The 15,864-nt window shown below is 39.6% G+C and overlaps 2 protein-coding genes across 2 annotated transcripts in view; both read left to right on the forward strand.

Moving 5' to 3' along the window:
* Positions 1 to 3,642, forward strand: part of LOC107695919 (anoctamin-9-like) — a 16,832-nt gene extending 13,190 nt beyond the window's left edge. The window contains exons 20-24 of the mRNA XM_016496031.1: positions 2,446 to 2,593; positions 2,684 to 2,806; positions 2,969 to 3,062; positions 3,297 to 3,409; positions 3,540 to 3,642. Coding sequence (XP_016351517.1) covers positions 2,446 to 2,593; positions 2,684 to 2,806; positions 2,969 to 3,062; positions 3,297 to 3,409; positions 3,540 to 3,642 — 581 coding nt within the window. The remainder of the gene's footprint in view (positions 1 to 2,445; positions 2,594 to 2,683; positions 2,807 to 2,968; positions 3,063 to 3,296; positions 3,410 to 3,539) is intronic.
* Positions 3,643 to 7,447: 3,805 nt separating this feature from the next.
* The window catches only part of kif15 (kinesin family member 15), a 26,661-nt gene continuing 18,244 nt past the window's right edge, over positions 7,448 to 15,864 (forward strand). The window contains exons 1-14 of the mRNA XM_016496055.1: positions 7,448 to 7,511; positions 7,980 to 8,123; positions 8,334 to 8,358; positions 8,887 to 9,070; positions 9,142 to 9,218; positions 9,295 to 9,332; positions 10,224 to 10,321; positions 11,422 to 11,601; positions 11,744 to 11,953; positions 13,691 to 13,816; positions 13,892 to 14,014; positions 14,118 to 14,250; positions 14,346 to 14,428; positions 14,818 to 15,015. Of these exons, the coding sequence (XP_016351541.1) occupies positions 8,105 to 8,123; positions 8,334 to 8,358; positions 8,887 to 9,070; positions 9,142 to 9,218; positions 9,295 to 9,332; positions 10,224 to 10,321; positions 11,422 to 11,601; positions 11,744 to 11,953; positions 13,691 to 13,816; positions 13,892 to 14,014; positions 14,118 to 14,250; positions 14,346 to 14,428; positions 14,818 to 15,015 (1,494 nt within the window). The 5' untranslated portion in view covers positions 7,448 to 7,511; positions 7,980 to 8,104. The remainder of the gene's footprint in view (positions 7,512 to 7,979; positions 8,124 to 8,333; positions 8,359 to 8,886; positions 9,071 to 9,141; positions 9,219 to 9,294; positions 9,333 to 10,223; positions 10,322 to 11,421; positions 11,602 to 11,743; positions 11,954 to 13,690; positions 13,817 to 13,891; positions 14,015 to 14,117; positions 14,251 to 14,345; positions 14,429 to 14,817; positions 15,016 to 15,864) is intronic.

Below are 15,864 nucleotides of genomic sequence, written 5' to 3' on the forward strand. Positions count from 1 at the left end.
GACAATCTGGTGCTTCTGAATCAGCTACTGTTTTGTTATTAGTTTAAGTATTTGCTATCGACTGTTCAAATGCAGAGTTTTGCGCATCGTGCGTGCATGCGTGTGTGTGTGCGCGTGTGTGAGAGAGAGAGAGAGAGATAGACAGGGTCACAACCATCTTAACCGTGGTTTGTGTACTGCAAACACATACCAGCGTCATCACTGTGTCTGTCACGTGACTCTGTTCCCCTCTAGCAAAGAGCACCTGCTGCATCCATGGTACGGCAGCAAAGGTCCTTGATTATTACGCCGGAATGAGAGTATAGTTCCTAGCCATATCGGCCTAGAAAATCGCAACTTTTCATTTTCCGTCGGTCTTAGTACACGATGTAACTACAGAAGAGGCAAGTTTTAAATAGGAAAAATATAGAAACTCTTTGGTCATTTTTGAGCGAGATGCTAACGGTCTAATCACATTCAATGATCTATGCTAAGCTACAGCTAAAAGTGCTACCGCCAGACCCGGAGATCGGCTGAATGGATTCGAAAATGGTAAAACTCAACTGTTTAACTCTAGGGGAGTTGGAAAATTAGCCTATTTTCAAAAATAGTGGAGTGTTCCTTTAAGGGCTAGAACCAAAATTACTTCTGATTCCTCAAGATGATTCAAACAAATCACGTCATTTTCCATCATAAAAAAATTTCTGTCATTTCAAATTTTTAAAAAAACCTACTCTTTCAAACTCCTCCTGGACCGTTTGTCTGATTTTCGTGAAATTTGAACCAAATCATCTTCAGACCATGGAAATCAAGTTGATCAGTCAAACCATTCTTGAATAACGCACAAACTAATTTGCCAAAGAGTTCGTCAAAGTGGACACGAGGCTGTCCCCTTGTCCAAATACCCACACTTGCGGTCTTGGCCACTTGAGAGTGCGTGCGCGCGACAGGAAGTAAGTGTGCAAGTCTGTCCCATGTCTTCAAAATGCCAAAGTGCAGTGCCCTTAATGGATACTAAATCCACACTATCTCGAATACCGCTCCAGAGCGCTATTCAAGGCTAAGTGTATCCCATCATGCATCATGTTCTGGAAATAAATCGTGAGACTTTTTGCCGAGATCTCGCGAGAGGTCACGGAAACCTTTCCAATGCAAGTTAAATATTAATATAATAATTAGATATTACATATAATTTGGTAGAAGAACAGTGTTTTTACATTTTATTGGTGCAAAGATGAGTGAGTAGTGGTGATATTTATTTTGTACAACATTTGCAACTGCTTTTTATCACTTAATTAGAAGCACCACAAATTAAAATTATGTCATGTTATAGGGACTACTGAACAGACATTTAGAAGTTGATTTTAAAATGCAAAGTATTTAAAATTTAAATTTAAATAAAGCTATGTAAACATCATTTTTACAACACTACAAGTGTGTCCCATCAGGTAATGAAAAGTTCGACACACACTTGTGGTCTTCACACCCACTTGAAGACTTCGGCCAAATACAGGAAATACGTAATTTAAGTAATCAAGTGGTCAAGTGCAAAGACTGCAAGTGTGGGTATTTGGACAAAGCCTGTATCTCCACAACACTTTAGCATATTCAGACCAAACTTGGTTACCTGCACAGTGCCACCTAGTGGTCAGGCGATATGAAAATGGCTCTTTTTTTCTTATAACTTCTAAACAGTTTGGCCAAAATTATAAATCTGGTCTCTTTACATTTGGAGCAGCATGCCCAGTTTTCCCATGTCAGCCATTTCGGGCATCAGCTAATTTGAATTTTGACAAAAAATGCTATATTTTATGAATGCATTGGCGTAGCATTACTAAACTTGGTATGTGTCTTCGGCACCATGCCTTTAAGGTACTCAAAATGTTTAAGGTACTTAAGGTAACTTTTCATTAGTTTTGAATATTGTCATGAGACTTGCTTTGATAGATTCCATGCCAAGAACATCAATACCAATTTTGCCATAATCGGCTGAAATTGCCATCTGCTATTTTGATTTATGTTGAAAACCTACTTTTTTAAACTCCTCCTAGATTGTTGATCCATTTTTCACCAAATTTAGCTCAGATCATCTTCAGACCATGCTGGCAAAAAAACTAAACAAAAAACATGGAATTCAAGTTGATAGATGAAACAGTTTTCAACCGCTTCAACAGATTTGATGGCATGCTGCCAAAGTGCATCTAAGGCTGCAAAGCTTTGACATACTGACACCAAGCTTTGTGTCACTTCACACTGACCACACCGCATCAATTTGGTAACAGCATCACATATTAATTGTATCAGTTTGAACTGCATGTTCCAATGCAGATTATTTTTATGAATCTGTCACAATTTAATGTAACTTGGCAGATACTTGATATTGAAAGAAGGCAGCAAACATCAAGAAAGGATGGAAAATGGTAATGGAAAAAATTTATGCATATATGACCCTTCATATGATTTCAGGTGTTTGGACGGATGTGCTCGAGGCGATTGGTGTGCTTGCAGTCATTGCTAATGGACTGGTCATTGGTATATCCTCTGATTTCATTCCACGACTGGTTTACCAGTACTTCTATGGGCCTTGTGCCAGCGACAGTGCTACTGGCATTGAGTGAGTTGGGCTTGATTTTTTACAACTGCGTAATCAATATATTTGCAGCAGCACAAAAGTGTCTTTTAATCTTCCTTGTTTATTTCTCAGTTGTATGGTTGGATACATAAACAACACTCTGTCCGTTGCTAATATAAGTGATGAGAGAGTCAGGGGAGATTTCACAAATAGTCAAATGGTCACTTACAGTGGCATAAATGTGACACACTGCAGGTAATGTTATTAACCCTTCTTATCTATCTATCTATCTATCTATCTACTGTGGATTTTGAAAAAATATATATATTTTTTTTAATAGCATTTTAGATGCTGTTTAATTCAACAAAATATTTTGGTCAAAATCAAGGCTTTGACTTTGTACTGTTTTCATTTCAGCTACAGGGACTACAGAAGTAATGAAGACTTTAGTTTATCTAATCAGTATTGGGTCATTCTGGCAGCGCGATTAGTCTTCATCATTCTGTTTGAGGTACATACAGTACATACTGTACATCTCATACTTTATAAGAACAGCATTTCAGATACAGAGTAATTATCCTAAGATTAATAATGAATTCTCTCTCTCTCTCTCTCTCTCTCTCTCTCTCTCTCTCTCTCTTACTCTCTCTTTCTAGTGTCATTGCTTTTGTTGTGTTTAATTTATTTTATTTTCTACATTTGTGAACTTAAATCTCTCTCTCTCTCTCTCTCTCTCTCTCTCTAGCATGTAGTGGTGATCTGTAAGTGTGTAGCAAGCTGGTTTGTCCCTAACCCACCCCTGGATGTGAGAAATGAAAGACTGTATGATAAACTCAGGAGACTTAAGGAAGAACTGAGGTCAGTAACAAGAGCTTACACACTATAGAACCACAAATGTGCATTAAGAATGTAAACGGAGTAAATGTTTCATGAATTTTGACAAGTTCTTTTAATGTGTGCATATTCATGTTTTTTTTTTTTTTTTCAGTGTTCAAAGAGCACAACCGGACCCTTTGACCAAACTAAATGAGAATGGTAATGCAAAAAGAACATCTAAACAGAAAAAAGCAAATAAGCTAAATAGTATGTGAGACAAATGAGCTAAAACGAGATGATGCCCCCTCGTAAAATTTGTAGGTCCTCATTCTAGAAGCATCTGAATTTCGACTGTTGCTAGTCACCTTTATTAAAAAAGATTTTACATTTTAAAGGGTGGTTACATTTTTAATTGATTATTGCATCTCAGTTTGTGGATTAATGACTGCTTGATAAATCAGTTTTGTCTAACGTATATAAAGATGTATACACTACTGTCCAAAGTTTTGAGAGTCGGTAAGTTTTATTTTTTTATGTTTTTAAAAGAAATATCTTGTGCTCACCAAGGCTGCATTTCTTTGATCAAAATACAGTAAAAAGTCACCAAGTGATGTAAAATTGCCACTAAAATAAAGTTGTGAAATATTACAACTTAAATTAACTTTCTTCTATTTTAATACATTTTAAAATGTACTTTATTCCTGTGATGGCAAGCAGAATTTTCAGCAGCATTACTCCAGTCTTCAGTGTCAATGTAAAGTTTCAATGTAAAAGTCTTTACAGTCACTTTTGATCAATTTAGTGCATCCTTGCTGAATAAAGTATTAATTTATTTCAAATCAATCAATCTTATTGACCCCAAACTTTTTTTTAGCATGTAAACTTATTATTATTATTTTTTATAAGATGTATATACAGTATAAAAGAAATATGTATTATATTTAAGATAAATGACCTGAATATAAAATGTAACTATTTTGTAAAAAAAAAAAGTATAAAGGTAATGAAAGTGCTGTGGTTTCTGTTGTAAAACATTTAAATAAAATCAATGAAATTGACGTCTTGACCTCTCAGAATCTATTTCACCACTTTTTTTTTTTTTTTTTACATAAATAGATCATGTTACATTCCCGTTCCCCAGTCTAGGGTTGGGAGTGGGAGTAACAGGTTAACTAAAACTCATAAAGGAAGAAATAAATAAGATGTGGAGGAATCACTCCAATCCTCTGCCCCAGAAATGCAGCAACCACTTAGTTTGACAAACTTAAACAATTTATTTAGACCAGCAAGAATCATAGAAGCAATAAATGTCTTCAGTAAAGGGCCTGGCCAAAACAACAAACAAAACAGCAGCTAACTAACAGGAGAAGTACTAAATAACCTATCCAGGTAAAAGAAAAGAAAAACAACAAAAGCCTTTCTCAACTCCCGAACTAAAGGCGGGCGTACACGGTGCGATTTTTTTCTGTCGTACGAGCTCGCAGGCGATTTTTTTTCTCTCGGGAGAAAATCGCAGATGCTCGCGGCTCGTACTGTGTGAGAAGAATTACGGGCCGATCCGAGACGTTACGAGCACCTCCCGTCCTCCCGATAATTTTCAAACATGTCAAAAAAAATCGGATGCTGTCGGTTTAAATTCGTGGCATATGTGCGGTTGAACCAGACGATTTGGCGATCTGAAGTTGACCAATCAGAAAATTACAAAAACCATATAGTCTATAATAATTTTAAGAAAGTGAAAAAGACAAGTGACATGTGGCCAAGTATGGTGACCCATACTCGGAATTAGTGCTCTGCATCTATCCCATCCAAAGTGCACACACACAGCAGTGAACACACACACAGTGAACACACACCCGGTCACGACGTTCCGACCTTCAGAATCACACCGTGTATGCCCGCCTTAACCAAAAACAGGGATAAACATTGAGTACAAAATAAACTGGCACCCTCTCCCTTAGGGTTGCCAACTTCAGAAAATGAAAATACGGGACAATCACCTTAGGGGGGAGGGTGGGGGGGATTGGCGTTAGCGCCGCTTGCTGTGAGGCGGGAGCGACCAGCCGGCAGAGGATGGCGCAGCCTTCCTCGAACAGTTATGTTCACGATTTCTGATTTACTTAACGTATACTGCGTGAGGGGGGCTGTTATTGGATGATAACAGGTATCGGTGATCATTCTCAAGTGATCAGCTCTGCTGCTGTTGTATCAGTCAGTGGTTAGATCAGCATAGCAGTCAAAAAACGGGACAAGGGAAGTCGCGTACGGGACAAATCAATTAGACCCAAAATACGGGGTTGGCAACCCTACTCTCCCTACAGCTTCCAACCTAACCATAAATCAAATAAACAAACAAAATCAGTTACAATACCTTTTAATACCTGAACAAAGAAAGTAAGTTTAAAAGTTACACACACTACTTGTAGTTTCAGAATACAACTTGCATTTGGAAGTTATCATTCAACAGATAACTATTAAAGTTTGCACCACAATCAGCAAATAAAGACTTGAAAAAGAAACACCCAACACAAGTCTGGAGCAGGGAGAAGTGAACCTCTCCAAGCAGTGTTCACTCTGCTCTTTTGTAGCAGCACTCTCTGCAGCACACTCTCTGATGAGCACCACCTGAGGGCAATTTGCAACTACCAAGCAAGCAGAGAGTGAGAGAGAGAACACACACACACACACACACACACACACACACACACACACACACACAAATACAGAGAAAGGAGAAAGCTGTTCATCGAGTCATCTTCCTCTGACTAATTTGCCACTACACCAACATCGGCAATAGAGGCAGGCAGCAGAGAACACACAGTCTGAGCTGCAGTCACTTCAGAGTGAGCCTTGTCTACATAGGTTTTAAGTTTGTTTACATGACACACATGCTCTTAAATTTTTGGTCAGGAGTGGCAACAAGAAAGTTTGTGTTATTTAACTTCTTTTCAACCAGGTATGGACCAGATAATTTTTTTAGCTTTATTTTTCCCATTTCTTTTTCAATAGCTTTTGTCAACTTTCATGGATGAAAGTGTACCCCTTCTCTTTTGAATGTTACCATTACTTTCCATTCCATTTCTTCATCCACCCACACGCTTGACTTTGCAGCCTTTTCCTCCGCCTCCGCTCCGACCTATAATCCACTCCTTTCCTCTCTAAACTATATAAAGCACAGACGAACACTCGCTGTCGACTTGAAGCAGTGCATGCCGGTTAGAAATTTAGTCCGACTTGAACCGGCGCCGACGCCACGTCACTGTCACGTGTGGCATCAAAGTACCGCGAGAGCGTTTCGAGAGCAGCCGGCTGACTCAGCTGGAGCAGTTTCTCAAGAGCGACTGCAGGAGCGCTGATGACGACACATCTGTTTCACGATTGGCCAAATTCACCACATGACAACAATGCCGTGTGTTTCTAACATCTTCAAATCCAATACTGCTCATAAATCTGTTTTTAGAACAGTAAAAGCTTTTTTACTGTAGAGCAGTATATAAAAAGTGTTTCTGTTGCTCATGAGAACGTTTCTGAAACGTCTGTGTATTTGACAAATATTGCATTTAATTCACTTCATCTGTGATAGAGTACTAAAACACCGCGTGAGCGTCACTAACGGGGGCAGAACTGTCCGGCTTGACGGCTCCGTTTTCACCTCCGCCCCCGACTGCGAGCGGCTGCTCTCGGTGATCGCCGTCTGTAGCGGTGCTTCAAGTCCAACGCACCTAGTGACTCTAGGCTACGTAGGATGGGACGAAACCATGCAGTGAATGGGGGGAGATCGCGTAGAAAAGTGCGTGGGCCCTTAGAATCCACCTAACTTCCCCCCCTTACCGGTGCCCCTGAGGACAGGGGCCACCAAACTCTGTCCTGGAGGGTTTTGCCCATAGACTGTATAAAAACATGGACGTAGTGTCCGTGACGTCACCCGTAGGTTTCCAAAGAGCGTTTTTGAAGCTCAAAGTGGGCGGAGGCGGTGGTTTTGCCTCAACACACCTGCCTGGAAGTTTCTAGTATACCTAGTAAGAGGTTGGTTAGCTGGTTCAGGTGTGTTTGATTAGGGTTGGAGCTCAACTCTGCAGGACACCGGCCCTCCAGGACTGAGTTTGGTGACCCCTGGTGTAGGATGTCATTGTGGAATAAAATGGTTTGTGTGGCTTATCATATTATTCTACATGTGAAATACAGGAGACACTTGACCTCATAAATGTCCGAGGAGAGTCTGCCTAGATCTACACAGGGCAACTTTTTGAGCAATGCTGCTGGGCAATGTTGCTGTCAACGGGCAACCAGGTGAGACACGGCCCACGACCGATCTAAAGTATCCGGTTGCCCATTCTCAATGGAAAAGTGCCCAAGCAACATTGCTCAAAAAAGTTGCCCCGTGTATCATCACCTTTAGGTTTTTTTCTTAGGTGCACATGATAGGGTTGAACTGCTGTTTTGTAACTGTGGACAAACAAGCTATAGTATATGCAGGGAATATTGTAATATTTATATACAGTACTTTTGCTACACAGTGTAGAAATACATAATATATTTAAAATTATAAATATGAATAATGGGGAAAATATGATATGACACCGTGTTAAATGTAGGTGTTGACTAACTCCAGCAGATGGCAGTAGTGCAGCATCCGGGATGCAGGCTGCCGTTAAAACCCAAAGAAGAAGAAGAATGAGGCGCCAAATTTTGTACCTTTCCTTCGTGAACGGAGGGCGATAAATAGTGGAATGAATCATGAATCTTAAAGGCAAAGGTGAGAATTATTTACTCATGCTGTGAGTTAATGTAACGTAATGTTTGCAACCGTCGCATGATACTAAACTAAATATCCGAAAACAAAAGATAGTTACTAATGCACACGTTAATGTTTACGGACATTAGCTTTTGTTGTCGTGTATATTAGCATCTTGTTTACTATAGTTTTGCTTTTAAATGAACTATATTGTTTATGTTTCCTGTGCAGCAACCGCGGATTCTAACGCCAGCAGGTAAATAAATAAATAAATATACACACAGCTATGATACTGCGGTCCAAAACACACAAAAACAGGGAATGATTGTGTGTTGAAGAATAAACCAGATTAATTTACAGCTAATGTTCTATACCGTTATATAACGTAACGTTACACAGTTTGTACTTTTTTTAAAATACGATTTAACTAACTTTTTTCAGTGTTTATTACAGATCAGTTAATAAGGATATACGCGATGCTAGGCTGTTAACATTTGTCTTGACAGAAACAAATCAGTAGCACTTTGTTCCTCATATCTTCGCTGCTGATCTAGACATTTTTCAAAGAATTTGTGCTCTGAGACCCCCGCAAAAAAAGTAAATTGTCATCATTTACTCCAAACCTGTTTGAGTTATTTCTTCTGTTCAACACAAAAGAAGATATTTTGAAGAATGTGTTCAATAAAAGAAAGAAAGAAATTCATACAGGTTAGGAAGAACAGGAGGGTGAGTAAATGATGACAGAATTTTTTTGTGAACTATCCCTTTAAAAATGTTCCTGCAGTGATGGAGATGCCATCAAGGTGTTTGTGCGGGTTCGGCCGCTGACTCAAGGCTCTGGGTTAACAACAGACGGCGATCGCAGTCTGTGTCTGACTGTGACCTCGCCACACACCGTCAGACTGCACTGCAAACCAGAGCCTCGGACCTTCACATACGACCATGTCGCTGACATGAACACAAGCCAGGTGAGGCAGGGGTTACATTCATCTTCTCTAGGTCATCTCATCATCTCATCACTGTTCTTTATGTCTCTCAGGAGGAGGTTTTCTCCAGTGTGGCTAAAAACATTGTGGAGTCGTGCATGAATGGATACAACGGGACCATTTTTGCCTAGTGAGTTCCTGTGTGGCTTTTATCTAAATGTTCTAGAGCTGTGGTGGATTCATGATGTGGTGTGATTGTTTTTCAGTGGACAGACGGGCTCAGGAAAGACCTTCACCATGCTGGGTAAGTGATGAGTTCTCTCGTCAGAAGGCCTGCTAGTTAGATCTTTTGTCTGTGTATGCACACACGCACTTTACAGCAGGTCCCAGAGAATGTAACTGGACACTTGAGATAAAATTTAAATTATATTTTATATACTGCAATGATGGCATTTGTTTAGAAAATTAGCTAAAACCCGCTTTTCTAGCAAAATATTTCACATGCTGTAGTTGTCAGATGTTAGTGGAACATGTTCCTCTTTAGTTAAAATGAGTAACTGCATTATGAAGTATGTGGTTACTCTGCTAGTACACTTGAGTAGACTTGAGGAGTACTAACTTTAAAGAATACTTCACCCAAAAATGAAAATTTGCTGAAAATTTACTCGCCCTCAGGCCGTCAGAGATGTAGATGAGTTTGTTTCTTCATCAGATTTGGAGAAATGTAGCATTACATCACTTGTTCATCAATAGATGCTCTGCAAGTGAATGGGTGCCGTCAGAATGAGAGTCCAAACAGCTGATAAAAACATCACAATAATCCACACCACTCCAGTCCATCAGTTAATGTCTTGAGAAAAGCTGCATATTTGTTAGAAACAAATCCATCAAGACGTTTTTAACTTCAAACCGTCTTCTGGCTAAAATATGTCCTCTATCCATTATATTCATTTTTGGATGTACTGTTCATTTCATACATTAATCACAACAGCTGGCATCAGTCATTCAAAAAGTGGCTCAGGATGGTAAAGTTGTGAGAACATCATTTGTTTGTTTAGATGACAGTTTGTTATCTATTGCACTATCAATTAAACTCAAATTACTTTTGGGACCACTGTATTCATATCTGGTGAGAGCTGTATAAAAATGAGTCTAAATACACACAAGTAACGGTGATTGTATTTTGTGTGTGAAGGTCCCTCAGAGCTGGATAATTTTTCAGATGAACTGCGTGGTGTAATTCCTCGAAGTTTTGAATACCTCTTCTTCCTCATCAACAGAGAGGTGGAACGGGTAAGACGGGTTTCATTAAATATAACATTTCTAAATATTTTCTTCAGTGCTCAAAATTGCGTTATTCGATAAAGTAACTAACTGCATTACTTAATTACTTATTTATGGAAGGGAATCTGTTACGTTACTTTTGCTTTACTTGTCTCCTGGGCTGGACTTGCTTATTTGATTAAAAAAACAACTAAAAGTTATATTTTTGCCAACTGTACAGGCCCTTTCACACCAAAAGTGAAATTAATAAGCCTCTGTGAAAACAAAGTAATTTACTTATTTGAAAAAATAAATCAGATATTTAATTCTAAATTTAAAAGTGATATGTTACTTTACTAGTTTCTTGAAAAAGTAATCTGATTATGTAACTCGCATTGCTTGTAATGCGTTACACCAACACTGGTTACAAAACATTGATACATACAACATCAAAAGACCTTTTTGTGGTATAGATCCCACTTCAGTTCAGTGTTGTGAAGTGCTGTAAAAAGTATTTAAAGGGGTCATATGATGCGATTTCAAGTTTTCCTTTCTCTTTGAGAGAGAGGGTCACAAACACATACCAGCGTCATCACTGTGTCTGTCACGCGACAGGGGGTCACATCACAAACACATACCAGCGTCATCACTGTGTCTGTCACGCGACTCTGTTCCCCTTTCGGGCTCTGTCTTTACATTTATTTTGAAAGATGAAGCTCGCGATTATGGTAAGGGGTGTTACATTTCCGACGAGTGCTTGCGGTGTTCGGCCAATCACAATGCACTGGGTCAGCTGGCCAATCAGAGCAGACTGCGCTTGTCGGAAGGAGGGACTTTGTAGAAAACTAAGCGTTTGAGAGAGGCGGGGCATAGAGGACCTACAATAATGTACAGTATTTGAAAAATAATGTGCTTTTTGAACATTAAAGCATGTCAACATATTCTGTTACACCAAATACACAAAATAATGATCTTTAAAAAAGCATCATATGACCCCTTTAATCAATGACATTGCTCACAATGTTTTTTTTTTTTCTAATCTTGTGTTTTTTCCTCCTCAATGGGCCATATTGTTTTTAATGTTCACTTAAAGACTTTCTTTTTTATTTTTTTATTTTTTTTCTGTGCAGTCTGGTGGGCTGAAGAGCTTCCTCTGCAAGTGTTCATTCATAGAGATCTACAATGAGCAGATTTATGACCTATTGGACAGTGTGTCCACCAGCCTGTTCCTGCGAGAGGACATCAAGAGGGGCGTCTTTGTAGAAGGAGCTGTGGAGAAATATGCAGCATCTGCTGCAGAGGCCTATCAGGTCTTACACATGTTTCTAAATGCTAAGACTAATAATAATGATAATAATATCCACTCCTAGCTACTGAAATAAGTTTATGCATATGATTTTGGCATTTCTGTTGTGAGCTTTGTGATTTATTTCTGCATGTTTGTGTGTGCAGGTGTTGTCGATGGGATGGAGGAACAGGCGAGTGGCATCCACCTCAATGAACCGCGAGTCCTCTCGTTCACATGCAGTGTTCACCATGACACTGGAGTCAAAGGAGACTGGACAGGAAGTGGTCAACATCAGGACCTCTCAGCTGAACCTGGTGGATCTCGCCGGCTCAGAGAGACAGAGGGACACGCATGCAGAGGGTTCACGGCTCAAGGTGCTTACGCTGAAAACTGACCTCTCAAAATCCTTTGTCAAACAGTTCAGTTTTCAAACAAAACAGAGGTTTAGGTTCAGGTTTAACAAGAACACTTGTTATTATTACTATTATTATTATTAGTAGATATATAATGGATAGTTCCGGTCCTTGATTCTGATTGGTTGAGCCGCGTTCGAAGCTGTTGTAAATTACTCTACAAACACACACCTTTGTTTACTTCTGTGTGTTGCTCGGCAACCACTTTGTTGCAACCACAACTGATTCTGAGGAACTACATTGTTTGGTGGAAGAATACTGTTTTTATTAATATCATTACACTTTATTTGCTCTGTTTTATTTTGTGAAACCTAACTACGTATATGGAATAACCGTTTTATAAAAGCAATTAGCCCCGTGAAGCCATGGTTTACAGTGAATTTATAACAGCAAAGGGTTATAAATTATATTTTAATTTATAACAGCTAAGGGTTATATAGATTATATATCACTTCGCGTCGTGCCTCACAATGCCCCTTATCTTGCTTTATTTTATCATTATTACAGTGCATGTTCTATTACAATATTATTCAACTTGATTCTGTTTCAAAAAAGAGCCAACTCTGACCGCTAATGAGTTTTTTCCCACCCTAATGTAATTGACAGTAAATTTCCAACACTACATTAATTGAATGATTCATTAAGTCATAACAGTGAATGTTATAACATTTGTATAGTGTTTCTGTTGCTTTAGTAACAAGGCTGGCAGTTACACATCATTGTTAAATAACAGTAACAGCATTCGTAGTTATTCTTAGTGTGGTAATGTAAGAATCTTAAAAGTGGGGCTGTTTCAAGATTATAAACTATGCTAATTTATGCCCTAATTCAACATTTAGTTAGTTAGCCATTCTTGTTTTAAAGGGGTCATATGATGCTTTTTTAAAGATCATTATTTTGTGTATTTGGTGTAACAGAATATGTTGACGTGCTTTAATGTTCAAAAAACACATTATTTTTCAAATACTGTACATTATTGTAGGTCCTCTATGCCCCGCCTCTCTCAAACGCTTCGTTTTCTACAAAGTCCCTCCTTCCGACAAGCGCAGTCTGCTCTGATTGGCCAGCTGACCCAGTGCATTGTGATTGGCCAAACACCGCAAGCACTCGTCGGAAATGTAACGCCCCTTACCATAATCGCCAGCTTCAGCTTTCAAAATAAATGTAAAGACAGAGCCCGAAAGGGGAACAGTCGCGTGACAGACACAGTGATGAAGCTGGTATGTGTTTGTGATGTGACCCTCTCTCTCTCTCTCTCTCCCTCGCTCTCTCCCTCGCTCTCTCCCTCGCGCTCTCTCTCGCTCTCTCTCGCTCTCTCTCACACGCTCTCTCTCTCGCGCGCTCTCTCTCGCTCTCACTCTCTCGCGCTCTCTCTTTCTCTCTCTCTCTCTCTCGCTCTCTCTCTCTTTCAATTCAAATGAGCTTTATTGGCATGACTTGCACAGTATTGCCAAAGCATTGTCCATTACATGAATAAGGAAGTCTTAACTTTGATAAAGTGTATCTCTTTGGTTTTGAGACTGTAGTCTTTGCAACTTCAGAGATCTTATCTACGCATAATCAGCTTGTAACACTCCAAAGAGAAAGGAAAACTTGAAATCGCATCATATGACCCCTTTAATGGTGACTGCACTGTTGTGACTATTCCACTGTTATTACTTTAAATTAAACGGTAACCTTTTGACTTTTATGCTTTAGGAGGCAAGCAGTATAAACCGGTCACTGATGTGTCTTGGTCAGGTGATCATGGCCCTGATGGATGTGTCAAATGGGAAGAACCGTCACATTTGTTACAGAGATTCGAAACTGACCTTCCTGCTCAGGGTGAGGGCTCTTTACGAATGTGTCTGTAAATATGCAGATGAGTAAATCGTGTCTAACTGCTGTTCATGTGATCAGGACTCTCTGGGCGGAAATGCTAAGACGTACATCATCGCTAACGTTCATCCTGGCTCCAAGTGTTTTGGAGAGACGCTCTCCACTCTGCAGTTCGCTCAGAGAGCCAAACTCATCAAAAATAAGGTTGAGCAACAGAATTATTCATCCAAACATTCATTCATCATCTTAATATTCTTGAAGAATTGGTGCAACGAGAAGGCTAATCTGTGTGTGTGTCTATCTGTAGGCTATGGTAAATGAGGACACTCAGGGTAATGTCAGACAACTGCAAGCGGAAGTGAGAAAACTAAAGGAGCAGCTCGCAAATGCTCTTTCACAAGCACGCGTCATTGAGATGACACCATCAGACCAGCAAACAGGTACACACTCGTTACAGAGCTCACACAGACGATCCATCTGTCTGGACATAATATTCGTTAATGTCTTATTGTTTGAACTGGTGTTTGTGTTGCAGCACACTCTGACGCTGAGCTTTCCTATAAGACGCAGTTCATTCAGGCCATGAGCATCTGGAAGAAAGCACAGGAGGACAAGAAGGTGCCTTTTATGTGCAGTTGCTTTTCGTTGTTGAATTAAATAAAATTTAAATTTACCCTGTTACACTGCTATGAGGCTTCGAATCCGAACACCTCGTGTCAGATCTTACCTCTGGACCATCATACAAGTAAATGAGGCTTTCTCCTAATCTGCTAAATCTCCTAAATTCTGTCAAATTTGTGGAGTCCCCCTAGGGTCACATGCAAGAATTTCATTGACATCTGAAAGTCTGTGCCCACGAGTCAGTCATCTAACCCCCAAATCTTAAGCCCATTATGTAGCCAAAGAAAATAATAACATAACATAATTTAAAATAATAGTTGATTATTTGCATATGCTCCCTATTCTGCTTAACCACAGTTGCCACCTGCTGCTTGTCTTGCTCACAGGCTCTTCAGGGGAAAGTGTCTCAGCTGGAAGCTGCCTGGGCTCAGAAGGAGAAATTCATCCAGTCCAACCGCATGATCCTGAAGTTCAGAGATGATCATATCGCACAGCTGAAGAAAGAACTTCAGACAGGCCAGAGATCAGACCCTGATCAGCAGAACCAGCAGCTGCAGGAAGAGATACGTCTGCTTCGAGAGCAGGTAGACAAACTCTGTTGTCACAGAGGAACAAATATTGGGAAACACCGCCATGTTTTAATTTGTTCGCTGTGAGAGAGAGAAAGAAAATGCTGAAAGAAAGTGCTCTTTGTCTGCTTTCTGTTTATAATCCATTCATAATTTGAATAAAAGTTTTATTTTTATTCAAATTTTTATTTGAACGGAGGCAGTCGTGGCCTAATAGGTAGAGAGTCGGACTTGTAACCCGAAGGTAGCGGGTTTGAGTCTCGGATCCGGCAGGAATTGTCGAGGGTGGGAGTGAATGAGCAGCGCTCTCTTCCACCCTCAATACCACACTTGAGGTGAGACCCTTGAGCAAGACACCGAACCCCCAACTGCTCCCCGGGTGCCGCAGCAATATGCTGCCCAGCACATGGCTGCCCGCTGCTCCGGGTGTGTGTTCACTGTGTTTGTGTGCACTTGGATGGGTTAAATGCGGAGCACAAATTCTGAGTATGGGTCACCATACTTGGCCACACGTCACTTCACACTCACACTCTAGTTTTAATGCTGCTAGCTACACACTGCAAAGTTCTGAATTGGCAACCATACTTCAACAACTTTTTCTAGGAAGATTGTTTTTATATTGGTCCTTTGATTTTAAATGTTTCTTTTGTGTTCGTTTATAAAAAAAAAAACAGATTTATTATTATTTTATAATAAAAAATATATAATAAATATATATATATATATAAGTGTAGTAGTTGGATTTAGTTCAAAATTGGATTTAGTAATCCAAATCATTTTCATGGGGATCAGGGAGAAAAAAAAATCTTAATTTTTTTTTTCCAGAGCAAATGCAAAAATATTGATTATTTATTAGGAACTGTA

Source organism: Sinocyclocheilus anshuiensis, unplaced genomic scaffold, assembly GCF_001515605.1.
Source record: "Sinocyclocheilus anshuiensis isolate Anshui unplaced genomic scaffold, SAMN03320099.WGS_v1.1 scaffold626, whole genome shotgun sequence".
Lineage (NCBI taxonomy): Eukaryota > Metazoa > Chordata > Actinopteri > Cypriniformes > Cyprinidae > Sinocyclocheilus > Sinocyclocheilus anshuiensis.